The sequence below is a fragment of the Pagrus major genome, chromosome 1 (assembly GCF_040436345.1).
Source record: "Pagrus major chromosome 1, Pma_NU_1.0".
Lineage (NCBI taxonomy): Eukaryota > Metazoa > Chordata > Actinopteri > Spariformes > Sparidae > Pagrus > Pagrus major.
Genome location: NC_133215.1, coordinates 2579462 through 2607333, shown reverse-complemented (window position 1 = coordinate 2607333; position 27872 = coordinate 2579462). Strand labels below are relative to the sequence as shown.

The 27872-nt window shown below is 41.1% G+C and overlaps 1 protein-coding gene across 1 annotated transcript; it reads left to right on the top strand.

The window, feature by feature from the left end:
* Positions 1–11195: 11195 nt before the first annotated feature.
* LOC140999156 (uncharacterized) lies at positions 11196–22065 on the top strand. Its single transcript, XM_073469436.1, has 9 exons — positions 11196–11218; positions 11963–12029; positions 12117–12345; positions 12423–12750; positions 14624–14797; positions 14986–15159; positions 16430–16603; positions 20690–20736; positions 20971–22065. The coding sequence occupies exons 1-9, from the start codon at positions 11196–11198 to the stop codon at positions 21510–21512; spliced, it is 1758 nt and encodes a 585-aa protein (XP_073325537.1). The 3' UTR covers positions 21513–22065.
* Positions 22066–27872: the final 5807 nt, after the last annotated feature.

Here is a 27872-nt window from a genome sequence, read left to right as displayed (position 1 = left end):
TTGAATGCTGCTGGGAGGAGTTTGTATTGAAGGCGCTGGTCACACTGAGATCAATCTAATCCTCTTTTTCTACACACACCTGATCAGGACACAAGTGAGCTGCTGGACTGACGGACGCTCGTGGAAATAAGTCGAGTGAGTGAAACTCTGCTTTTCTGTTGGTGGAAATGTTCCTGTGTGACATCATCATTTATTTGAGGTTTGACAGACTGTGTCAGATAGTTTGAAGGTGTCCTTTAATGCAGTCATCAGTTCAAACACAAGTTTAATGAGTGAACTTCCTCCTCTGAAGGTCAGAGACGTCTGTGTGAGCAGGAAGAGAGAAGCTGATGAGTGTAAAAGTTCTGTTGTAGATCATGTTTGAGTTCAGATGAATGTTTGATTTGAATGATGACAGTGTGATGAAGGCAGGGCCGGACTGATCCTCTGGCACACCGCCTATTTTCCCAGTGGGCCGACAGAGCTCGGGCCGATACCATTTTAATTTGACAGATATGAATATGTTGCTAACAATCTAAAGTTTTATGTCCTCAAAGTTGTGTCAGTGTTTCTCCGTGGTATCGAACACGTATCGATCGTCAGTATTTTTCAAGGTATTGCATCAAAGTCCAAAGTGTCAGTGTGGTGACAACACCAGCCTGACGTTAAACTGGTGTGCTGGCCTGCAGTGCATCTCTCTAGTCTGCCTGTGTGTCGCTGTGAGCTGCTTCCGGAGGGGGAGGGCAATTGTTGAAAAACGCGGGCTAAAGTCGTCTTGGGTGGAAAAAACACACTAAACTCCAGAAGACTATTAAGACCAAGAAATACTATGAAACATTACTGTTGCAATGACTTTTATGTTGGGCCCTTTTTTGATCTATATTGAGCCAGAACTATATCTCACAGAACCAGTTTGGATTATCTGGTGCTGATATGCTGTTAAAATGCACTAGAATACAGGAAATGGCATCTACTTAATTTAAAATGTTGTTGTCTCTGTGTGTTCTTCACAATCCAACGTTGAATCTACACAGTTCTCATGGATGCTGATCCTAACTACAAACTAATTTGAGTGTCTGTCTAGTTAGTCTGTTTTAAGGCTATATATATATAAAGTGCCATTTGTATAACATATAAACATGTCTGAAGTGCCCTCTTCAGTGGTGAGAGCGCGCTGTATGTGCCCTTTTCTTTCTTTTCACCTCTGCCCTTCAAAAAGTCTGTGCGTGCCACGTTTATTGTTTTTATTGAGGTCTCTGTTGGACAAACACGTCTGAAGGTCAGCTGATAGCTTTGAATGTGAAGTTATTAACGATAATAATATTTTTATACACAGAACAGTTTGTCTCTCAAAGTTTCCAGCGGTGGAAAGTGACAAGAACATTTGGTCGAGTTCAGTTTAGAGGAACTTGTGTTTAATAATACAAATGATGAGTCGTACATGATAATACAGAATATAACCAGCTGATCACCTTCCTCCTCCTCCTCCTCCTCCTCCTCCTCCTCCTCCTCCTCCTCCTCCTCCTCCTCCTCCTCCTGCTCTTCCTCCTCCTCCTCCTCCTCCTCCTTCTCCTCCTGCTCTTCCTCCTCTTCTTCCTCCTCCTCCTCCTCCTCCTCCTCCTGCTCCCCCTCCTCGAGACGTCGGTGGTTAAAGGTATCATTTGATCAGCTGCTAATAAAAGAATAAAAGCTGAACTTTGTCCTGTGCAGCAGCTTCACACTGGTTTATAGTGTTTGAATGCTGCTGGGAGGAGTTTGTATTGAAGGCGCTGGTCACACTGAGATCAATCTAATCCTCTTTTTCTACACACACCTGATCAGGACACAAGTGAGCTGCTGGACTGACGGACGCTCGTGGAAATAAGTCGAGTGAGTGAAACTCTGCTTTTCTGTTGGTGGAAATGTTCCTGTGTGACATCATCATTTATTTGAGGTTTGACAGACTGTGTCAGATAGTTTGAAGGTGTCCTTTAATGCAGTCATCAGTTCAAACAGTTTAATGAGTGAACTTCCTCCTCTGAAGGTCAGAGACGTCTGTGTGAGCAGGAAGAGAGAAGCTGATGAGTGTAAAAGTTCTGTTGTAGATCATGTTTGAGTTCAGATGAATGTTTGATTTGAATGATGACAGTGTGATGAAGGCAGGGCCGGACTGATCCTCTGGCACACCGCCCATTTTCCCAGTGGGCCGACAGAGCTCGGGCCGATATCATTTTAATTTCACAGATATGAATATGTTGCTAACAATCTAAAGTTTATTTCCTCAAAGTTGTGTCAGTGTTTCTCCGTGGTATCGAACACGTATCGATCGTCAGTATTTTTCAAGGTATTGCATCAAAGTCCAAAGTGTCAGTGTGGTGACAACACCAGCCTGACGTTAAACTGGTGTGCTGGCCTGCAGAGCATCTCTCTAGTCTGCCTGTGTGTCGCTGTGAGCTGCTTCCACGGCTGTTTTGTGACTTTGTGCTGACGACAGTGAGAGTGAAACACTGAATAGTATTTATGAGGCCTACGTTTGATTATCGCCGACGGACAACAGCTGCACATAACTCGCACATCATTTTAAAACAAGACAACGTTCATCAAGTTCTCAGAACAGTCGAGGTTTAGTTCCAACTCTGCATTAATGCAACATGGAAGCACGTTGACTATTGATCACATATTGAATGTAAAGTGTTGATTAGTTTGGGAAACTGTGCAGCATTGATGCATCTGTCAGTAGATAATAACCATCAAGTATTTAGTATTGAACTGTTCTGAGACTCGAAGCTGCAGCCAAACCAAAAATGCTCTTCAGACTCCAGTTTGTTGATTTATAGAATAACCTGGTCAGAGTATGAAGATTTATTTAGTCAACAATATTTTATTTCTCTGTATGAAATCTGTTCAGTTCAACATGTCACACGTGTGTAATGAAATATAATCGTCCATCTGTTTATCGTATTGATGAATGTTTTACTGGACATTCACTGACACAGACTGTCGTCCAATCACAGTAGAGATGCAGAGTCCTCCATACCAGCAGGCTCAGCCCCTTCTGTCCTCTCACTTCTTCAGTCAAAGTGTCTCTCAGCAGCTTCCTGAGTAAATGTGAAGAAGCACTCTGAGTGGTGACGTGAGAAACTTCTGTGAGTTCAGCTCCAGATCTTCACTCTCATTCTGTCTGTCAGTGGATTTTACAGAGATCAGAGTTTCTCCTCCTGCAGACATTTATCTGTTTACTGAGCAGCTCTGTAGTGACTGTAGATGACTGAGGACATCTAGTGGACTGACAGCAGAACTACACCAGCTGCTCTGTGATTGGCTTCCTGGCTGCAGCTTCCACTCAATTGATTCTTCCTGATGGATCAATAAGAAGCTTCTTCTCTCTCAGTTCAGGATTCTGCTGACCATTATCTTCATTATCAACTTAGTTTCAGCAGTTTTTCTAACAATCCATCAGCTGTTTAGACTCGACTATTAATAAGTCTGACATCCAGCAGCACAAAGGTTTAAATTATAAAGACAGTGAAGAAGTCTGAAGCTCATGTTTGTTATTTTTGCAGGAAAAATGAGTGTAAATCCTTCAAACTGCTGTCCTGTAATGACCTGTCAATCAGCTGATCAATGAATGGACTGACAGTCTGAGCTCTGCTCCAGTGTTTCCTACAGATGAAGGTAGAAAGTCTCTGTGACTTGATGTGGACGTGAATTCAGCAGCTTCTGCTGAGCTGAAATATTCATTTTGGCTTGTTGAAGCGTCTTAACTGCTCTTTGTGGTCTCTGTGGTCAGAAACTAAATGTTGAGCTGGTTTTACTTTAAACTTCATTCTAAACTGTCAGATTTGTGTTTTTATCATTTGGTGTCAGAAAGCTTCATTAGTTTCCTCCAGTCAGACTCTGTATGTTTGTCATGTGACTGAGAGGAATGCTGATAAATCATGTTGTTGTGTTTGTGTGAAGGTGTGGGCTCTGCTATGAATCAGTGTGAGGAGACAGAGGAGGGAGGCCCTCCCTCTAAAACCACTCTGTGTGGGCAACATGACAGCCAGACCAAAGCTCAGAGGTGAGATGAGGATCTCTAACTGTCCATGACTCTTCTCCATGTCACAGCTCAGCACTCAAATCACTCCACCATCACGATTCATACTCAAAGCTCTGTGTGTGTTGTGTTGAAGCCAGTTTTCATCCTGTTTGATAATATTAACATATTTATATTTGAGTCTGACTTAAACATCAACATGGCTGATTTAAGCTTGTTAGGATATATTGGTATGAACATACATGTTAGTAAAAGTATAAAACTGTAACATTAATAAAAAGCTTCATTTCTGCAGCACATTGTGCATCACAACACAAACATGAAAAAACTGAATTTAAACCACAGTTAAAATATTTAAATGCACTGAGAAAGAAGAAGAAAGTCACGTATAAGAAAATAATATGATCATTATGTAACAAAAAGTTTCACTGACAAGTTTATTTTTCAACTGCAATGATCTTAAAGTTCACCATTTACCTGAAGTCTCTTTTTATACTAACAGACTATAAAGTTGTGGTTGAAGGTTTGTTTGGTTCATTGGTTTGTCTGTCTGTTTCTATCAGGGTTCAGCAGCACAGACCAGACTCTCCTGCACCCAGCGGAGTGTCCATGAAGAGTGACCGATCCATGGTTGATCTTATTTTCTTCAAGGATGGAGACCACTCTGCTGAAGAAAGGTAAGAACTGAAACCAGGTGAGTTTGTGATTAAGCTCCTGAAAATAGTAAACATGGATATTCGTTGGGTGTTTAAAGGAAAACGTCCTTCAGAGACTCAGTAAGTCAACATAGTCCCAGCCAGCAGGAACGTTCCTGTAACATGTCATCATGTTCTCTACATGTTCTAACAATGTTATTGTTGGAGCAACGTTTCATCTGTAACATTCAGACAACGTTTTACTGATGTTCATCATTTCAAAGAAGTCTCGTGTAATGTTGTCCACCTCCTCTGATCTCATCTTGTCACATTTTAAAAAGGGTTGTAGCTTCAAACTGAAGGAATGATCAGCAACATGACACGATTACTAGAACCAGTTTATCTGACTTATAATATGAACTTTGGTTATTGTCCCAAACTGGATCATCAAACTCTGATGGTTTTTCTGGACTTCTTCTCTTTGAATCAACTTTAGATTTTGATACATTTGAACATTAATTTGTGGTTGAAGGTTTGAGAGGTGTGTTGGTTTGTCTGTCTGTTTCTATCAGGGTTCAGCAGCAGAGACCAGACTCTCCTGCACCCAGCGGAGTGTCCATGAAGAGTGACCTGTCCATGGTTGATCTTATTTTCTTCAAGGATGGAGACCACTCTGCTGAAGAAAGGTAAGAACTGAAACCAGGTGAGTTTGTGATTAAGCTCCTGAAAAAAGTAAACATGGATATTCGTTGGGTGTTTAAAGGAAAACGTCCTTCAGAGACTCAGTAAGTCAACATAGTCCCAGCCAGCAGGAACGTTCCTGTAACATTTCATCATGTTCTCTACATGTTCTAACAATGTTATTGTTGGAGGAACGTTTCATTTGTAACCAGGGTTGGGAAGTAACGGATTACATGTAACGGCGTTACGTATTTAAAATACAAAATAAGAGTAACTGTATTCCATTATAGTTACAGTTTAAATTGGTGTATTCTGAATACAGTTACTTTCTCAAAAAAAGGATTACTTGTAGGGATTACTTTAAGGCGCTACACGTAGGTTGCACTGTGCGGATGCAGGTGGCTTTATGTGCGCAGGTACGCTGCAAGTCAATGCGCGAGAGCACTTTCCACACAACCGAATGACAATGGCAGAGGATGAGAAAAACGACCAGGAGGAGGACAAAAATTCATTTTTGGCATGGAAATGTAGAGAACATTTTACCTACAAACCTGGTCAAGAAGGCCACAACATCACAGCGCAGTGCAAGCTTTGCTTCCCGTCAACGAAGCTGCTTTCAGCATCGAGGGACTCCACATCTAATTTGAAGAAGCATCTTGAGGTAAGTTGGCTAATTAGCGTTAACGGAGAAATGACCCCGGCAACTATTAATCCAGCTCCGCCAGCTGAGAGTGCTCACATGTGGGGAAAGAAAGGAGGGTTAATGTCCGCCGGCTCGCATGTTGCTTGTCCTACACTCACAAACAAGGCCTATTTTAAATTGTGTATTTTTACAAGGGCTTTCTGCATAAATGTTAGAGGCTCAGTGGCTGTAGTTTGGACCTGCAGAGCAGAGAAAGCTGCTCTATTTTAATATAGTAATTTTATGTCATGGCTTGCCCCTGATGAACAGGAAGCCATGAAGCGGCTAATCGTCGAAGAGGCTCGTCTTCTAGAGCCTGTCACCGAGTCTTCTGATGATGTGAGCACCAGAGTTAATGCACCACAGCGTGAGTCCGATGAGGATGACTTCTTCACTTTTGGCAGCACACAAATGATGAGCACCACAGCGGAGAATGAGGTGCAGAAGTACCACCAGGATCCCGATAAGACTTTGGAGTCATTGAAGGCCTATACAATGGTCAAAGCCCTTTTCTTGAAGTACAACCCTGCCTTCAAGTGCCCCTGTCCAGAGACTTTTTCGTCAGGGAGGGCTTATTTTCACCCCACATCGCAACCGCATGACTGATGAACACTTTGAACAGACTCTCTTGCTGCGTTACAACCGCCACCATTTGACTGTAGAGTAACTGATGTTACTGATCATGACTTTTGGCTTTTGTCATTTAAGTGCAAAATGTACAAAAAGAGTAATGTACTAAAAAAGCCATATCCTCCACCACATTACCTAGTGCATATTTTGTCCTCACAACTACCATCACAGTATACACCTACAGGCATGTAAACTAGATATGAAGTTGCACTTAAATATTGCCTGTACACATAAGAGTGTTAAGCTTTCTGAGATATACACTGGCCTTTAAAGTCAACTTTTGACCATGCATAATGTGTTTGCTGTGAGTTCATGAAGTGCATGATTGCACCCTGTATTGTTCTCAATGCAATTTACAATTTTTACTTTATGCACATTTAAAGCATGTTTTTGCTTTGTTATACACCTGCTTGTTAAAGCAGCTATGTTGCACTTTAATTTCCCTAATTTCTGAGCTGTGGAAATTAATAAAGGTAAAGGAAATTGAATGGATGCCATTTTTCTTTAAATAGCATCAGTTGCAGGACAAAATTTACCACATTTGTGTTTTGTGTACTTGCATAACTTTTTCTCTGAAGACAGTAATTAGATCGTTCTCTAAAGCAAGTGTTAACTAAATTCAGTGTTCCAGATAAACACGCTCAGCTAGACGATTTTTAAGTAAGCTAAAAATAATCCAAAAGTATTTAGAATACATTACTTTACTTGAGTAATCCAAGGGAATACATTACAGATTACATTTTAGGACATGTAATCAGTAATCTGTAGGGGAATACATTTTAAAAGTAACCCTCCCAACACTGTTTGTAACATTCAGACAACGTTTTACTGATGTTCATCATTTCAAAGAAGTCTCCTGTAATGTTGTCCACCTCCTCTGATCTCATCATGTCACATTTTAAAAAGGGTTGTAGCTTGAAACTGAAGGAACGATCAGCAACATGACACGATTACTAGAACCAGTTTATCTGACTTATAATATGAACTTTGGTTATTGTCCCAAACTGGATCATCAAACTCTGATGGTTTTTCTGGACTTCTTCTCTTTAAATCAACTTTAGATTTTGATACATTTGAACATTAATTTGTGGTTGAAGGTTTGAGAGGTGCGTTGGTTTGCAGCTCTCCTTCTATCAAGTCCTGACATAAAATGATCTGTCAGCTGGTCTCAACTTTCACGTTCATGTTTACAAAACTGAGCTTTCAGAGTCTATGACAGTGCAGCTTCTCATGTCCTTTAGCTCATCCACTTCAATGAACTTTGAGTAGTAATCCACAAGCAGAATGCACTGTTTTCCATCAAACTCAAACAGATCTGATGCCACCTCTTCAAATGGCAGCTCTGGCGTTTCTGTCAGTTTGAGGGGATGTCTGGGCAGTTTGTTTTGAAAGTCAACACACTTGCTGCAATTTCTGACCGCCTCCTCAATTTCTGCAGACATGTCTGGCCAGTAAAGCACTTCATGTGCTCGCTGTTTGCTTTTCACTATCCCCAGATGAGACTGGTGAATGAGTTTCAGCATGTGCTCCCGCATGCTGGGGGGAACCACAATGCATAATCCTTTGTAAATGGGTCCATCAGACGAAGCAAGTTGACTTCTTGAGTCCCAGTGTGGCTGTACAGGCACTGGTGCATCTCGTCTGTGTTCAGGCCAGCCACTTTGAATTGTCTGTAGGACACAGCTTAGCTCCTCTTGTGTGCGCTCCTTTCAGTTCATGTGTATTTTTGGTCGCTGACTGAGACAAAGCTGAGCATGGAGACACATTCTAGTCCATCGATCTCTGGCGTGCACTCTGAAAGCTGTGGTCTGGACAGCGTGTCGGGCAGCTCCATGTCTTTTCCTCTCCTGTACTTAACTGTCAGGTCGTACCACTGCAGGTGAAGCTGATTCTCCGGATGCGCATTGGAGTGGACAGCAGTGATTTTTTTGTAGATGTCTTCAAGAAGTTGAACACTGTCACATGCCTGCCAAATATGTAGTTGTGAAACTAAGCACAGGCATGGACAATAGAGAGCATCTCTTTTTCAATTTGCGCATAGCGTGTTTCTGCATCAGTCAGTGACCTGGACGAGAAGGCTATGGGCTGCCCATTCTGCAGGAGAACAGCTCCTAATCCATTACTGCTGGCATCACAGAATATTTCCACAAGTTTCGCTGGGTCGAAGAACTGCAGCACTGGTGGACACGTGCACAACTCCTTGAGTCTGGCAAAGGCTTTCTTCTGTGGTGGTTGCCATGCAAACTCCACATCACTCTTTAGAAGTTGACGTAATGGAGCGTCCACTTCACTGAGGTTCGGTATGAACTTTGAGAGGTAGGTGACGAAGGCCAGAAAACGGCGAACACCGTCTTTGTCAGTTGGTTGCGACATGTGCTGCACTGCTGTGATTTTAGCTGGGTCTGGCTTGAGCCCATCAGCAGTTATCAGATGACCCACATATGGCACCGTTGGTTGGTGGATGTGGCACTTGTTGAAGTTGAGCCTGAGGTTGTAGCTTGTTGCTCTCTCAACTACTTTGCGCAATATTGCGTCATGCTCCTCCACTGAGGGGGCTGTCACGAGGATGTCATCCATGACACTTATGGCTCCAGTGACTCCTTCAAGCATCTCATCAATGATGCGTTGAAAGATTTCAGGGGCGCATTTCAGTCCAAATGGGAGCCTCAGCCATTGGTACCTCCCGATTGGTGTGTTGAAGGTCATGAGGAGGGATGAAGCCTCATCCAGTTTTACCTGGAGAAATACTGATTTGGCATCTAGAACTGAAAACACTTCAGCACCAGGAATTGTTGACACAACCTCTTCTATGGTGCGCATCGGGTGGTGCTCTCTCTTTATGACCTTATTTAAGTCACTTGGATCAATGCAGATGCTTATCTTGCCATTAAGTACTACAGCTACCACTGAACTCACCCACTCAGTAGGTTGGTCAACTTTTGTAATGTAGCCATCTTCCACCATCTCATGCAGCTTCTCCATAATCTTTGCTTTAAGTGCAGCAGGTTGACGGCGGACAGGATGGGCCACATCCCTGGCGTCCGGATCGATCTTGATGGTGTATGTACCTGGCAAGGTTCCAGTGGTGCGTGTCAGCTTTGGAAACTCATTCAGACCTTTAGATACGCTCTGGGCTGGAGTAAAGGCATTAGTGCTGTACCTTTTGTCTCTTTCAACAGTCTTTTGCACTGAGTGAAGATGAGCAATCAGGCCCAGAGCCTTTGCTGTAGCACCACTGAACACATTTTCCTGAGCAATGTCCACGATTTCAAACTCTGCACTCACTTCACACTTTTTGTACTTTATCAGAAGATCAACTGCAGCAACAGGCTTTAGCTTGTGATTTCAGTATGAACCCAGAGTTAGGGTGTTGCATTTGGCGCCAGTGTCAATCCTGAACAACACTTCTTGTGACAGGATATCCAAGTTTACAGTCCATTTATCATCCCCAGATCTCTCATCTTGTGTAAGGTTGATGTTCAGTATCTGACCCTCTGAAGAATCCTGGTCTGGTTCAATATCCACTGTGCTGACAGCCCGCTTGCGACATACAGCTACCCAGTGATTCGGTTTGTGGCAGTATGAACACACTGATCCCTTTGCTGGGCATTTTCCTTTGCTCCATTTATGCTCTGGATGTTTCCCACAGCTTGTGCAGCTCCTCTGCCTGTTATCTGGTGTTTGTCTCTGGTGCGTGGGTTTTGTCTGTCCTTTGTGCATTTTCTTATAAGGTGTTGCATGTTTGGGTTTTACAGTCACTACAGACACCTTTGCTTCTTCTTCTCTGACAATTTTCATTTGTTTTTGTGACATTTCAAACTGCTTGGAAATTTCAATAGCTTTCGGCAGCGTCAGCTCCTCACCTCCATCCAGCAGCCTTTCTTGCACTCTTTTTTTCTCTCACACCCTGCATCATTTAACATATCATCCGGATCTGGATATTCACAGTCCATCAGGATGAGTCTCAAATCCTTCAGAAAGTTGTCAAAACCTTCAGCCTGACCTTCCTCTGCTTGAAGCAATGTTTTGCAATCCTTTTATTCTTTCTTGGTCTGATGTAGCTTGCAAACTTATCCAGCACTTTAGAGGGATCCTCATTTTCACCCACAGCCCAGGTGAATGTCTTGTACACTTCCCTGCCCTGTTCTCCGAGCCACGTACCTAGCCAGCTGGCTTTTTGTTTAGCTGTTAGCTCCGAGAGCGGACCATCATAGACGAACGTGACATGACTTCAGAATCTTTCAAACTCTCAGAATGTCTTGTACACTTCCCTGCCCTGCTCTCCGAGCCACGTACCTAGCCAGCCGGCTTTTTGTCTAGCATCATAGACGAACGTGACATGACTTCTGAATCTTTCAAACTCTTGGTATAAGTCGGCAGCATCCCAGTTGATCCTCGGGTGCTCAAACTATGAGGACGCCATAACTGATGTTTATTTTCTGCACTTCAGACTTCTGACACCATGAAATGTATTGTTGAAAGAACCACACGTGAGGATAGAGCTGAACTGTGACCTTTACTTCCATGTCGCGAACATTCGTACAGCAGCCCGCTAGGACATACACGAGTCATGACGTCACACAGCTACAGCAGGCACAGTTATCAACACTGGTGCTTACGAACACAATATGTTACATAGTATTCAAGACTTTCCAGAAATCGACAGTTAATACATGAAGCAAGTGATCAAATGAGAGCAAATGATTTTCCTCCAGATTTGATATCAATTGTTCAAATCATTTGTGGACTAAAGATGTTGATCTCTCTCTGGTTCCTCCTGGGACTCAATACTCTGACTGGAGGAAGTGTGAATCAGTGCAGGTGGACCATGACAACATATTGTGTTGTTGCCCATAGATTCAGTCTGTTGGGAGGAAGTTGGATGGTTAATGTCCAGAGTCCTGGGCTTTAGTATTAATGTTTGATGGTTCAAGCAAACTGCACTAGTGTAGCCTTTCATTGTGACCAGTCTCAGGAACAGCTGTGCAGTAATCATGCTGTTTAATCAGTGTCTGATATACCACAGCTGTCAGGTGGATAGATTGACAAAGGAGAAGAGCTCACTAACACAGTTTTAACTCATTTGTGCTGAAAATGTGAGAAACAATTATTTTGTGTTCACAGAAGAAGTCTTCAGTCTTTATTACTATATTACACCATGTTATAGGCAGGAAGGTAAATAACAGGGTAGACAACTAGAAACTCAACTGAAGGCTTCATCATTAATACCAGAAAACTGTTTCACCTAATCCATCAAAAGGCCCCAGAAGCAGACAGATGATGTAAAAATGTGAAGCTGCTGATGGTTGAAATCATTGTACTATGTTCTCTCTGCAGAGTTCAGCAGGTTCTCAGTGGTCAGTCTGTCCAGCAGCATCCAACAGACCTGGACTCCATATTTAAGGTGTGTAAATGTCCAACAACAACTTTACTTCAGCTGCAAATGAAATGAAATGTCTCATTTTACATTTGAAGTTTTACTCTTTTGCAGCATCTTGAGGAGAACGTTGTCACCTTTGTGAAGAACGAGCTGAAGAAGTTCCAGAAGGTTCTGAGTCCAGATTACCCAGAATGCTCAGAGAGGCAGAGTGAGGATGAGGAGGTGTTGGACGGTGAGGAGGAGGAGCAGAGGAGGAGCAGCAGAGAGGCATTTCTGAAGATCACATTGAACTTCCTGAGGAGAATGAAGCAGGAGGAGCTGGCTGACTGTCTGCAGAGCAGTAAGAGGATTTTCCTCAATAAACTGTTTTTTTCTTCACACTAACATCCACTCACTGATGTGTTGTGTTTCATTCAGGAACTGTTGCTGCAGTTTGTCGACGTCAGCTCAAATCTAACCTTCAGAAGAAGTTCCAGTGTGTGTTTGAGGGGATCGCTAAAGCAGGAAACCCAACCCTTCTGAATCAGATCTACACAGAGCTCTACATCACAGAGGGAGGGACTGCAGAGGTCAATGATGAACATGAGGTCAGACAGATTGAAACAGCATCCAGGAAACCAGACAGACCAGAAACAACAATCAGACAAGAAGACATCTTTAAAGCCTCACCTGGAAGAGACGAACCAATCAGAAGAGTGATGACAAAGGGAGTGGCTGGCATTGGGAAAACAGTCTTGACACAGAAGTTCACTCTGGACTGGGCTGAAGACAAAGCCAACCAGGACATACAGTTCACATTTCCATTCACTTTCAGAGAGCTGAATGTGCTGAAAGAGAAAAAGTTCAGCTTGGTGGAGCTTGTTCATCACTTCTTCACTGAAACCAAAGAAATCTGCAGCTTTGAAGAGTTCCAGGTTGTGTTCATCTTTGACGGTCTGGATGAGTGTTGACTTCCTCTGGACTTCCACAACAATGAGATCCTCACTGATGTTACAGAGTCCACCTCAGTGGATGTGCTGCTGACAAACCTCATCAGGGGGAAACTGCTTCCCTCTGCTTGCCTCTGGATAACCACACGACCTGCAGCAGCCAATCAGATCCCTCCCGAGTGTGTTGACATGGTGACAGAGGTCAGAGGGTTCACTGACCCACAGAAGGAGGAGTACTTCAGGAAGAGATTCAGAGATGAGGAGCAGGCCAGCAGAATCATCTCCCACATCAAGACATCACGAAGCCTTCACATCATGTGCCACATCCCAGTCTTCTGCTGGATCACTGCTACAGTTCTGGAGGATGTGTTGAAGACCAGAGAGGGAGGAGAGCTGCCCAAGACCCTGACTGAGATGTACATCTACTTCCTGGTGGTTCAGTCCAAAATGAAGAAAGTCAAGTATGATGGAGGAGCTGAGACAGATCCACACTGGACTCCAGAGAGCAGGAAGATGATTAAGTCTCTGGGAAAACTGGCTTTTGAGCAGCTGCAGAAAGGAAACCTGATCTTCTATGAATCAGACCTGACAGAGTGTGGCATCGATATCAGAGCAGCCTCAGTGTACTCAGGAGTGTTCACACAGGTCTTTAAAGAGGAGAGAGGACTGTACCAGGACAAGGTGTTCTGCTTCGTCCATTTGAGTGTTCAGGAGTTTCTGGCTGCTCTTCATGTCCAGCTGACGTTCATCAAATCTGGAGTCAATCTGCTGGCAGAAGGAAAAAAATCTAAACTATTCAGAGACAAACCTGAACCTACACATCTCTACCAGAGTGCTGTGGACGAGGCCTTACAGAGTCCAAATGGACACCTGGACTTGTTCCTCCGCTTCCTCTTGGGTCTTTCACTGCAGACCAATCAGACTCTCCTACGAGGTCTGATGACACCAACAGGAAGTATCTCACAGACCAATCAGAAAACAGTAGATCACATCAAGAAGAAGTTCAGTGAGAATCTGTCTCCAGAGAGAAGCATCAATCTGTTCCACTGTCTGAATGAACTGAATGATGGTTCTCTAGTGGAGGAGATCCAACAGTACCTGAGATCAGGAAGTCTCTCCACAGATGAACTGTCTCCTGCTCAGTGGTCAGCTCTGGTCTTCATCTTACTGTCATCAGAAGAAGATCTGGACGTGTTTGACCTGAAGAAATACTGTGCTTCAGAGGAGGCTCTTCTGAGGCTGCTGCCAGTGGTCAAAGCCTCCAACAAAGTTCTGTAAGTGAACAGATACTGTATCACATATGTAGGGTTTTTCTCCACTAATGAATATCCTAATATCAAATATCAATCAAATAAGAGTTCAAAGATTTAGTCATCAAATTGATTAGTTGATCAGTTGAAAAACATTCATCTTGTTCCTTTAGTTGTATTGTACCTCTACAGATTAATGCATCCATGAAATAGAAGAAAACTGTCACTTTTTGGTTCACGTCAGCCTAAATCCCAGAGATATGAGTATAATTTAGGACATTTCATTAATTGTTGACAGATCTCAGTAATATACTTGAGACAACAAAGACTCAGTCAGGGCATCAACACTATAACAGTGCCTACAGAAATGTGATGTATTTTGTATTGTGGATGACAGTACCAGTATCAGTGTTTGTCTTTTTCACTAACTGTCCTTCAGGCTGAGTGGCTGTAATCTGTCAGAGAGAAGCTGTGAAGCTCTGTCCTCAGTGCTCAGCTCCCAGTCCTCTAGTCTGAGAGAGCTGGACCTGAGTAACAACGGCCTGCAGGATTCAGGAGTGAAGCCGCTGTCTGTTGGACTGAAGAGTCCACACTGTAAACTGGAGACTCTCAGGTCAGAATTAAAAAAGACATGTACAGAGTGAACCATAACTGTTCCTTTGTGTTGTCATTGGTCTTCCGTCATTTTACCAGTTCTCTTTTCAGACACTGCTCTGAAACTGAGTGTATCAAAATACAATTGGAAGTTAAATCAAACAGAGATAAATGTCTTCACATGTGTACTCTACTTTTCTTTTTCAGGCTGAGTGGCTGTAATCTGTCAGAGAGAAGCTGTGAAGCTCTGTCCTCAGTTCTCAGCTCCCAGTCCTCTAGTCTGAGAGAGCTGGACCTGAATAACAACGACCTGCAGGATTCAGGAGTGAAGCAGCTGTCTGTTGGACTGAAGAGTCCACACTGTAAACTGGAGACTCTCAGGTCAGGATTCATACCCTATTTAAGAGATAACCCTTTGAATGTTGCTTTACGTACAGGTTAAAGTCTATTTTAACAGCTCTACTGTGAAGCAAAGCTAGAGGTGGGTTATCAACAATTTTAGATTGTGATTCCACAATCTGCTCTTCAGGTGAACCGTAGAGGTTGTTGTATTTAGTGTCCTCGTACTTCCATTTCCAAACTTCACAGAACCTCATTTACTAGCAGATCAGCGATATATGAAAAAATCAATAGAGTGATGCAGCCAACATGATGGATATGCTGATTGGAAGAATCCCTTCTCATGGCTCGTGATGATATATTTTTGTAGCTAACTGAAGTTAGCATGGCCCTGGTTCTGTCTGTGGGATTATTGAACTGTATTCTGGATTATTACAGAAAATAATCTGTGTCAAACACAAGTTTATGATCCTTCCAGGTTCTGTTCATCCAGATAATCTCCACAGATGAACTCCACTTTGTGATTTTTTAGGTGTAAATTAAATGTGTAGCAGTAAAAAGCTAATGTTAGGCTATAAACAGACAACACCACGGTCACATGACTTAAACGTCACCACCACTAAGCATCTTACTACACAATTACTATCCAGGTTTTCTATAACCTGATCGATGTACAAGTTGTAAAGTCAGAGTCAGAATAGTTTGTAACTAAAGTGGCCTGTAAAGACGGACTAGTGAGTAGATGAGTCTCCGTGTTCGCTGTGAGGACGTTTAATGTCCCCGACAACCTCTGTAATCTCATTTAGACACTTGTTAGCAAACGCTAACCGTTTTTAACACATGAAGAGTTTTATAATTAAACTTTATTTCACACATTTAACTGAAAACACATTCAACAAACTCAGACTTTGAGTCGAGGGGACAGGACGTGCTAACATGCTAACTGATTTCTTTGTTTTCGGACTATAAATCACACCACTCTGTAGCTAGCACCATGGTGGATGAGGAGCTTGTGCCAAACAAGAACTATATTTAATGAAATATTGTGTTTTAATGGCGTAAATGGAGAAATTCATAAGCTATTTCAACAAAAGGGGATTTTAAAATTGATGAATAAGGTCACAATTTAGATTGCGGATCATGATTGGAATTAAATAGATTGTGATTTTATTTTTTAATTAAAGCAACTCTAATCAGTATTTTAACATTAACAATAGTTTAAATGTGAAAGTGACAAACCCACAGAGAATTATCACAGAAGTTTGCATTACCCCTCAACTGTGTGTGTGTGTGTGTGTGCGTGTGTGTCCAGGCTGTCAGGCTGTCTGATCACAGAGGAAGGCTGTACTTCTCTGGCCTCAGCTCTGAGATCCAACCCCTCCCATCTGAGAGAGCTGGACCTTAGCTACAATCATCCAGGAGACTCAGGAGTGAAGCTGCTGTCGGCTGGACTCGAGGATCCAGACTGGAGACTGGACACTCTCAGGTATGAACAGACAACAAGAGCTCAACCTTTGTCTAAATGAATGTCTGTTCTGTAATTAAAATCAGAAAATGAAAAAAATGGCTTCTTTTAATTATCAATATTTGTTAAAAAGTGTTTAAAAATGGACATAGAGGCTTTTTCCATTTAATGTTTTCCTCAAATTATAATGAATTAGACCAGAATATGTGTTGTTACCTTATTTAGACATGTGATATATGTAAGTAAAACACAGAAATCCAGTTTTTCATCACTACAAAATGCAAACTGTGTCCATTTGAATTATGCCCGCCCTGAGTGACCCTGGCTTCGAGGTCAAATGTCTGAGATTTACTGCCACTAGATGTCGCTCTAGAGCAGCAGTATCTCAGAGCCAAACAAATGTACACATCGTTCACTCAGTGAAGTGGGGTCGAAAAAGAAAGTGTCACCTGAACAAACACTGCTCATGAAACTCAAATCTAATGCTGCTTTTCCACCAAAACTAGCAGGTCAACACAATGATCGCCTAATGACCCCATTCCCACTTCCTGCAGGCAACGCAGCCTCTCTGTGACTTTTATTTGAAGCGTTACGTTGTATGTCACCGACGTCATGTTTCACATCATGAATGCGCTGGATACAACACCAGTTAATGTTCTTAGAAACATATTTTAGTTACTATTTCGATGTTATATGAGAAAGTATCTTACCAGGCCGCCATATTGAAGACGTTTGTAGGTCCGACAGAGAGGGACTCACGTGCACTAACATGCACGCCAGCTGTCCTGGCTACCAAAACAGAGAACAGAGAAGCTCAGGTCTCAACACACACAGAGGAGTGTCACGTCATTCCCTGTTCAGGACGCCATTACTGAACTATATATTTACATCACTATTAGCTGTTTGCTGCTGAACTAAAAAATCCCCCCACTATATATACATAGTATATATATATATATATATATATATATATATATATATATATATATATATATATATATATATATACACATATACACACATAAAACAACCCAGATAATAAGAGTTTAGTTATATTATGCAACAAGGACTCTGACTGCATCCATGTAGTTGTGGACTATTTATCTAAATGTAACCCCTTTTTCCTTAGGGTTTATAATCTACACTGAGGTCACACCCAATAAGAATAAAACAGGTCCTAGGTGCTCAGCTAAAGATGGTGAGTTTGCTGTAGTTCTTCTCTACTGACTTAAGCAAGGGACTTTATCACTTGAGTGGAAAAAGAAAAGGAAAATATCATGTAACTAATGCGGTGCCTCCACTGAAAACTTACGATGCTATGTTCTAGCAAAAATCATGTAAGCCCTCAGAACTCAAGTAAATACAGTTTACACTAAAAGAATGTTAAACAACAATATGTAAAAGTAAAACACAAACATTTATTTTGCTTTAAACCCTTTAGATCTTTGGAATAATACCTTTAAAAGGAGAAATGCTTCAGAGATGGATAAGTATAGACAACAACAAACAAAACACTGGTATGCTTTAAATCAGGACAGTTATTACCTGAAACATCAAAATGCTCATCCTCTTACCCTTTTAGATCAATAGAACAGTTTAAGTTTTCTTCAACACACCAATAATGAAATGTGTATGTAGGTGTAATTTTTAATCAAAAGATATAATTTTTACTCAAAGAGTACACTTTTAACCCTTACTGTTCTCTCACATCAATGAAATGAAATGTTTTAATTTGAGCTCAAACTCAACCTTTTTAATGAAAATAAACCTATGAGATTTTTAGTTTATTTGTAAATTAAATCAAATTGTGGTTTTCCTTTAATAAACCCTTCACTTATGAAATAGTTAGATGTGTTCCTAATATTTTAACTGTATTCACACCTATTGAATGTGCAACATATGATATCAATCACATGAATGAATAGAAATATCAAGAGAGTGCTTTTGTGTACTCAAAACACAGTAATAGTACCCACACCTGTACCAGAGTATTTTCACAGTTCACATAGAAATAAAATAAATGATAATGGTACCATGGAAAGTCTGACCCAAGCGCTTGGATAATTTTCCTAACCGTTGGGGCCCATTCGTAGCGTTGGTGCACATGAAAATGTATCCAGTCATGAGAAGTTAAACTTTGAAACCGGGACAGTTCACAGTCTGCTTTAACACGGTCCCGTCCCATCCTGCACTCGTGTCTCGGTCCAATGTCAAGTACTCACGCAACCTCCCGTTGTAGATGCAAAATGGCGTCAGCCCGCCAGGCAGCAGAGCGATGTCCAGACAGCCCCGTGACGACTCCCGCAGCCCAGGCCACCGTCCGACACGTCCTCGTTATCTGCCGTTATCTCGTCCGCTGTCCTCTCTGTCCTCTCACCCTCACGACTGTCGAGTGGAAACTCCCTCGTGTCCGTGTTCAGCAGCAGGTTGGTCCTCTGCCACCGAGCTAACTCTTAACAGAGCTAATGTGGGAGCTAATGGCGGAGACCACGCTGTCGTGGCTCGGGAAAAGAAAACTTCACCGTCGTCCACACTAAACACAGTCGACTGAGATACGTTAAAAGAATACTCTGCACGATTAAGTCTCTCTGGGCAGTCCAATATCTGGGCCAACTTTTAGTTCAAGTCTCCAAACATTGACTTTTTCTCTCTCTGTCGAGGAAAAACCCCGCCAGCTCTCCTGTGTCCCGGGGAACTCTGGGATACTTCCTCCCGCGGAAAAACTATAGTTTGTATTAAACAGAAAAAACTAAACCTTTATCAATTTTAAAAGACGATAGAATATTTTTAAACAATATAATACATGAATTACAAAGTTAATATATAACAGTATTAATTTAAACACGACTTTCGCACAACCAGGAAAAACAGAGGATTCTGGGAAATGGAGTCCTACTCTACTCTGTGTCCTAGAAACAGTATAAAGGGAGAGACTGCATGTTTATGCCATCACTAAGATTACAGAAACAAAGTAAAATAAAAATGAATGTTTTTACCCATTTTTAGAGAACCCTACATAAATATGTACCAGTAAATATGAATATCAGAAAATGGATCTGCTCCCTTCCTGTAGCTAATTCAAGACACGGTGCAAGTTAGGAAGGAGATGATGCAAACATTTATAAAACCGCTCACACAATTACCAGAGTTTGTTTGTAAGTAGAGCTACATTATAAAAAGCACTGCCCCCTACAGGACAGACAGCAAAGACTCCACCAGTGATGATATCTGAACCCTGATGTTTAAAACCAGCGTGTTGTCATCAGTGATTGAAGCTTTTCTCATATTTAACTGTGAGATAACAGGATTATAAAGTTCAGTGTAGAAATAAGACTGTTCAGTTTTACGTGGAGAGGTTTTAACAGCCTGTCAGTATTAACGTGCTATAGTGCTCCGCAGTGATATTGTTCTTCATGTTGAGTTATTATTTACACATTTCTGCTGTTCAAGTTAATTATTTGAAGCCAGCTGTGAATGAAAGCTACAACATTTAGACATTTAAGATTTAGTTTGAGACGTGTGAAGAGTTTCTGTTTCATGATTGACACAACAGGAGAACACAGTTCATTCAGGTCAACATGAGATCGTTTCATATCCGCCAGCTCCAACATGCATTCATTAGTTGTTGACAGGTTATTTAATGTTCTTTGATTTTCTTTAAAAGATGTTTAAAAGCATTAAGTTTGCTGTCAGAAAGTGTTTAGATACCTGATCTGACCTGATGTTCATCAGAAGGAGTTTGTCCAGTTGTCAGGATTTTTTTCTGAACACTTTGAGGACGTCTCGTTTGTTTTGTTTTAAAAGTCGAGGTTCAAAGTTCAGTCGTAGTTTTATTTTATGTTTCATATATTTTCCACTGCGCTCGATTCTGTCACTTCACATTATTAAATGTCAGGAAAATGAATTTATTCAATGATTATTCAGTCGACCAGCTTTTTATTATTTAGTTGTTGTTTGTGAATATTTGATGTAAAGTCTGAGTGTGTGTATGAAGTGTGTTTTATAAATGCAGCTGTTTTGTCTTCATGGTGATCTGAGTGAAGCTTTATGAAGATCATTGATGAGGAAGCTTCTGAAGGTTCATTCTGACTTTGTTTCTTCCTCCAGGGTGGAACATGGTGGAGAGCAGAGGCTGAAACCTGGTCTGAGGAAGTGTAAGTGTGTGTTCACTTTGACTGATGAAAACAAGGCAGCACATGTTAAAGTAGTTTAAATCTAAAGCTTGTGTATCTGCATTCAACTGTCAGTTTGAAAGAAGATCCAAAAAGATGAGTCATTGTGAAGTTTTGATCTAATTAACAGTCAGTCTGTTAATAAAGCAACAAATAAACCATCAGCTGTGTTAGATGATAAACTGCTGCTGTATTGTGTCTTGTTCTCTCCATCAGATGTCTGTGAACTCACAGTGGACACAAACACAGTGAACAGACACCTCAAACTGTCTGACAACAACAGGAAGGTGACACATGTGACAGAGGAGCAGCCATATCCTGATCATCCAGAGAGGTTTGACTACTGGTGGCCTCAGCTGCTGTGTAGAAATGATCTGACTGGTCGCTGTTACTGGGAGGTCGAGTGGAGAGGAAGTGTTCAAATATCAGTGAGTTACAGAGGAATCAGGAGGAGAGGATACAGTGATGACTGTAGGTTTGGAGGGAATAATCAGTCCTGGAGTCTGAACTGCTCTGATGATGGTTGTTACTCTGTCTGGCACAATAAGACAAGAACAGCCCTCTCCTCCTCCTCCTCCTCCTCCTCTGTCTCTAACAGAGTAGCAGTGTATGTGGACTGTCCTGCTGGCACTCTGTCCTTCTACAGAGTCTCCTCTGACTCACTGATCCACCTCCACACCTTCAACACCACATTCACTCAACCTCTTTATCCTGGGTTTGGACTCTGGTCTGGTTCTGGTTCCTCAGTGTCTCTGTAGGAGGGACACACACACACACACACACACACACACACACACACACACACACACACACACACACACACACACACACACACACACACACACACACACACTCTCTCTCTCTGTAAATCACAGTAACAGAAATGGGTTAGTTGTGTTGTCTCTTCTTGGTCAATGTGCTGCACATCAGTGGTTTTAAATCTCTTTAAATATGTTTTGAACGTTCAGATTTCAGTTTTCTGAACTTTGTGATCTGATTGTTTTCTCACAACAATCAGCCTGTATATACAATAAAATCAGGCTCCACACACACATGCATATAGATCATCATAATTATGATCTTTGTTCAGACAGCTTTTATTTAGTTGATTTGTGGTTCATCATTGAAGTTTCTCATTTGTCTTCTTTGAGTTATTATCTGTAAATATGTGTATATGAGTGGATAGAGCTGCTGCTACGTGCAGACGGACCTCCATTACAAAATCTCCCTGTAGAGTCGAAGAGCCAAAGACTTTCTGTCAACACTTCATTATCTCACATCATCTGTCAGAATAAACATTTGACTTTCTCATTCACGTGTCTCTCCTGATTGAAATAACGTCTTTCACATCACTTTACATTACAGACATCACAGCAGACGAGCTGTATGGAGACACCTGATGTTTAAATCATCTCCAGCTGCTTCAGTTGTTCAGCAGAAAGCTGCAACTCTGTTTTACTGTGAAGCTCCAGAAATGTTCTGTGGACGACGAGACTTCACCTGACTTTATATCATCAGGAGGAGACGATGGCTGAGCCTGACTTTATACCATCAGGAGGAGATGATGACTGAGTTCACACTTTTCTATGAACTTTTCCTTTAATTCAAAGTGTATTAATATTCACAGTATATTCACATATATAATCACTCATTCTCCACCATCAGCAGCATCTCCTCTCTCCATGCTCACTGCATGTCTGGAGGAGATAAGGACGTGGATGAGACATCATTTTTTCCCGCTGAACAGCTCGAAAACTGAAGCCATCCTCATTGGTTCCCCTCATCAGATTCGAAACTCCTCCATAACCTGCATCACTTTATTAGAAATTAGATTAGAAAACTAAATCTGAATAAAGGTTAAAAGGCAGAGAACTAAGCAAAAGTCCATACATAGACACACATGCTAACATAAACTCAGCTCAAACAGCAGCCGCTATAGACAAAACAGAAGCAACGTTAATGCAGCAACACCAACATCGACAAAAAAAAAAAAAAAAGAATAAATAAAAATAAAAATAAAAATTACACAAGACAGAATAACAAACTAGCAGGTCACAAACAAGCAAAACATAAACCCTAAACATTAAAAGCCATGCACAAAAAGCAACAGTAATACTAGACGATTAATAAACTGACAGACAACATGATGGATGGCATCAGAAAGCACCGACAGGCAGAGCAGCAAATGTGGGGAAAAGATTAAGCAAAAAAATCAATGTTGACAGCTTTGACCATTAATTAGCCACTTTTTAAAAAAATATTTAAAAGAGGCATAGTTTGAAAGATTTCTAATGTGAGTTGGAATGGAGCTCCACTCATGAGCAGCCCTGATTGAAAATGCAGACTGGCTGAACTTTTTCTAAGTGGGACAACACAGTCTCCTCCAGCTGCACTCCGTGTAGATGTTGATGCCATTTTTATAAACTGGTTCAATACAGGAGGCGCAAGTCCATGTATGACTTTGTACATAAGACAAGAGTGTGAATATTTAATCAGGTTTTCCCAATGTAACAACTTTTATTTCAATAAAATATGACAGTGATGACAGTTATTGGATTTCCTGTCCAGCACTTTAAGGGTTTTTTGTATAGAGAAAGTAGTGGTTTGAGAGCAGTGTTGCTAGCTTGAGAGTTTTACTAAAAAACATACACACTGATTTAGAGACATTCAACTGAAGGCAATTTTAGTTTAACCATTTTTTTTTTATGTGTTGCATTGAGTTGGTTAACTGATCAGCAACTCGGGCTGCGCTGCTACCATGCACAAAAAATACCGTGTCGTCAGCATACATTATGGTGTTAGAATTAGGGCACTCAGTTGGCAAATCATTCACATATATTGAAAATAAAAGCGGACCCAAAATAGATCCCTGGGGAACACCTGCAGCCAAGGAAATAGCATCTGACTGATGAGTCTTTATTCAAACAAATTGAGACCTATTTGTTAAATATGATTGTATCCAGTTGGTGGTCCCTGATGAAAAGTTAAATGTGGAGAGTTTAGAAGTATGCTATGATTTATGGTATCAAACGCCTTCTTCAAATCTAGAAAGACTGCACCAACCACTCCACCTTTATCTAACACTGACTTAATTTTTTCAATGAAATAGCAATTGGCTGTTTCCGTGGAATGGTTAGTACGAAAGCCAAACTGATTTGAATGTAAACTGTAGGAACTGGTATTTAAATGATTTATAATTTGTTCAGCAACAAGTTTTTCAGCCACTTTGGAAACCACCGGCAAAACACTAATAGGTCTGTAGTTGCAGATGGATTGTTGATCACCATCTTTAAATATGGGTGAAACAGCAGCTAGTTTCCAAACATCTGGGAAAATTTCCTGAGCAATTGAGAGGTTTACAATTTGTGTAATAGGACATACTAACGACGCAGAGAGCTCCTTAAGCATAACAGTGTTCATACCAATGACGTCTTTGGCTCTGGATGACCTAAAAGATCCAATTACTCTCTCAACATCTGACTCTGTAATAGTTTCTAGATTGAAGGCTGGTTCATTATGTCTGCCTTGGCTGGATATAATGTGCGCAGGGGAAAAACACTTGACAATATCGTTTACTGAATCAATGAAATAGTGATTAAGAGCAACTGCTACTTCAGCTGGGTTGCTCATCCATTGGCTTAAATTGCAATTGATTTGGTATTATTAGAATTTTGCCCCATTAGTTTTCTTAGTTGGTTCCAAATATTTTTTGTATTACCTCCTGCTTTTTCTATTATATTCAAAAAATAGTTTGCCTTTGATGCCCTAAGCTCTTTAACTACCCTATTACGAAGCATGGTAAAGGTGTATCTGTCACTGCTTAATTTGGACTTGACAGCAATCTTTAAAGCCATGTCTTGTTTTTTCATTAAATTTAGGATATTTGTATTCATCCAAGGAATTATGTTATTTTTTTTCCTACGTCTTTGTCTACATGTAGAGTGATCAATTGTACTCTGTAGTTTTTGCAAGAATCTTTGACTGTCATCTTCCAAAGAATTTTCCATCAGTACAGCCTCCCAGTCGATGTTTTGAACAGCACTTTCAAATCCATCTTGCATGTTTTTGGGAATAATCAAAGATTCCTGTTCTTGGACAAATGGAGTAAAACGCTTTTTGGTTAGCTTCCAAGCTATTAGCTTCCTAGCTATCAGAGTCAGGTTGTGGTCCGATAGTCCAGTCAGCATATTAGAGGATTTATTGATTCGAATTGGCCTATTGCTAAAAATAAGGTAAATTTTTGTGCTAGTGGTTTTTGTAATTTTTGTGGGACCATTTACCAGCTGTGTAATACGAGCACATCACACCCGTCTGTCAGGAAAGGGGGGGAGATTGGGACACAGGTGCAGACCCAGGGGTGTCTCTAATCCCAGCGGGATAACCACAAAAATCGCAGTAGCGATGGGCTGGAAATGGGGGGAAAAACAAAACAACGAAATTGTCTGGAGCCACTACAGGCTTCCTTAAGAAAACAATGCACCACAAATGATTAACAAAACCACCACTGCCAAGCAGCTGACTAAAACTAAAATTGTCCAGGAGGCCCAGAAAAACTCTAAATGAAAGGCTAAGGCTGGAGTCACAGCAAACTCTAAAGGACCAACTTATTTCTCTGGGAAAACTACAGGGGGAATTCTTAGAATGGTATTGTCAGACACGCTGACACCGGGGAGAACCTCTCACTGCCTCTGAAGGTGAGACAATGAGTCAGCACAGGGCACTGGAGACTGAGGGTATATGAAGGCTCCCCACACCTGGGCTTAATCACCACCAATCAGTGCCACACACACACCTGATTGCAGTGAGTTGATTCACCACTCTCAGCAAGATTGAGTGTCCTCACACCGTCCTTCACTCTACACTGGAGACCCGTCTCCCAGAGCACCTGAGGGCTGCACAGGCGATGGATTGTTTTAAAAAGGGCCTTAAAACGTACCTTTTTAAAACATCTTTTAATCTGTCATTTTTGCTCGTGTTACTTTGATAACTGCTTTTAACTCTTGTTTTAACTTATTTTTCTTCTTTGGTTGCTGTTGTAGCACTTTGAGAGTTTTTGTTAAATATAAAGTGCATTACAAATAAAATTTATTATTATTATTATTATTATTATTGTTATAATAATCAGAATTACACTTAAAAGTTCCCATTGTTACAAATTCTTCACACTCATTTACTCAATATATAATATCAATATATTGAATAAGGATGAGTTATTTGTGCATGTTGCTCCAAAGTATTATTGATCAAGACATAAATACATTTTTTTTTATTGCATATTCAAATTAAAATGACATTGAAGTCATCTTATTTCTGTATCTGCTGCTGAACAACGTAGAGTCAAAACTACAATATGTCCTCAGAAAAAGTGAAGTGAATCTTAATTTTGTATATTTTGGCTCTTTCTTTCTATTAATTGCTCTTTCTAGTCTCGTCTCTGTCACATAAAAAAAGTTGTTTTCCTTCATTAACTGATCGATAAGTTGTATTTCTTTGTTTATTAATACTTTGTGTTTTACTGTTTTCTTACTTCTCCAATAGGCACTGAATTGTCGTCATGCAGCTTCCAGTGAGTGTGTTGCTGTATGTTTGATGAGCGTCCGTGTTTAAATAAAGAGACGTGATGATATACAACATATTCCTTTATTGTTGTTACTGATAAATCTGTCACTCTCCCATTTTGAAAACAATGAAACCTGCCTGTACTTCACGTACGGACGGGTTAGCGTCTATAATCTCTCTTTAATAGTTTCACTGTGCACATTAAAGACAACAATAATTTACAGTGGAGGTTCAGCTCTGCTTTTGGCCACCGAAGACGACAAAATATAACTCTGAAGATAGTTTGACTGACAGTTCAGCTGCCTACATCACTACTGGCGAGTGTTACTGCTGATGTAGTGTGAGTGACGCCCGGCGGCCGACTATCATCAGTGTCAAGGTTTGAAAAATCAACGTGTTAAATCAGCTCAGATCGTTGGCACACATACTGAGTGTATTGCTCTGACATAAAGTAGACGGATGTGAATGGAGTCTGGTGTTATTCCACTCCACTGATTCTGGTTCAGGTCTTGTCGGATCATTAAAGGGATCCTGCTTCCCTTTAATGTTTTCTGTCTCTGCTCCTCAGGTAGTTTGGTGAGAACTTTAAAGTTAATGATAAAAGATCCTGATCTGGGGAACACGAGGCAGTAAAGTTACCGAACAAGGCTGATAAATCTCAGAAACACACAGGGAATCACTCCTGTGGACACGTGAGCTGCTCTGTGAGGACGATCCTGAACCGACTTGTTGTTTTATTCGAGGATCTGAAGGAAACGCTTTGGTCACAGAAATGTAAAACTAGCCGGGTGTGTGTTCAACGGTTAAACTAATGACAAGCTCTCGGCCATCTAGTAAAGGAACAGTTCACCCCAAAAATAAAGATTTCTGTGCAACCAAAACCACCAGACTCCATTCATCTTCTACATCATTTTACAGGGAAGCTGAATTTAAACTGCAGCCGCTAACGTGCTGCGAGTCGCACGGATAATGTTCAGTATCACAGCTCGCCTACGAGCTGGTTAATGATTGGTAGACTTTCACTTTGCGGTTACGTTTTCCCTTAATTACACCATGTTTATAAATAGATCTGCTTTAATACTTAAAAACTGTACACATCTCTGTTCACCCTTTAAAAACCTCCCACAGTTTCCCCTCAGAGGAACACGGCTGCGTGTTGGAGACGAGAGTTTGGTAAGAAGCAGAAACAAAGTGTTATGTAGTGCTGAGAGGTAAAGTCATGTACATGTACGTCTAACAACACCAGCAGAAACCCCAACGGAAAGAAAACTTCACTTTTCAAGTAAAACAGAGAAGAAGTTTACAAAAAATATCTACCTGTATCTTACAAGTCTGTCACCAAACACAAAGAGTTGTTTAAAAAACTAGTAATCGCTCCAAATAATAATAATAATAATTACACAAAATACAATATTTTCAGGCATTCAGCATATAAAGCATGTACAAATCTGGAGGGGAGCTCGTGTGCAGTTCGGGAGCTAAACAAGTGTTATTTTTTACAACAAAACGAGCTAATTAGCATTAGCAACAACAGGGTTTAGTAGGAAGCATCTCGACGT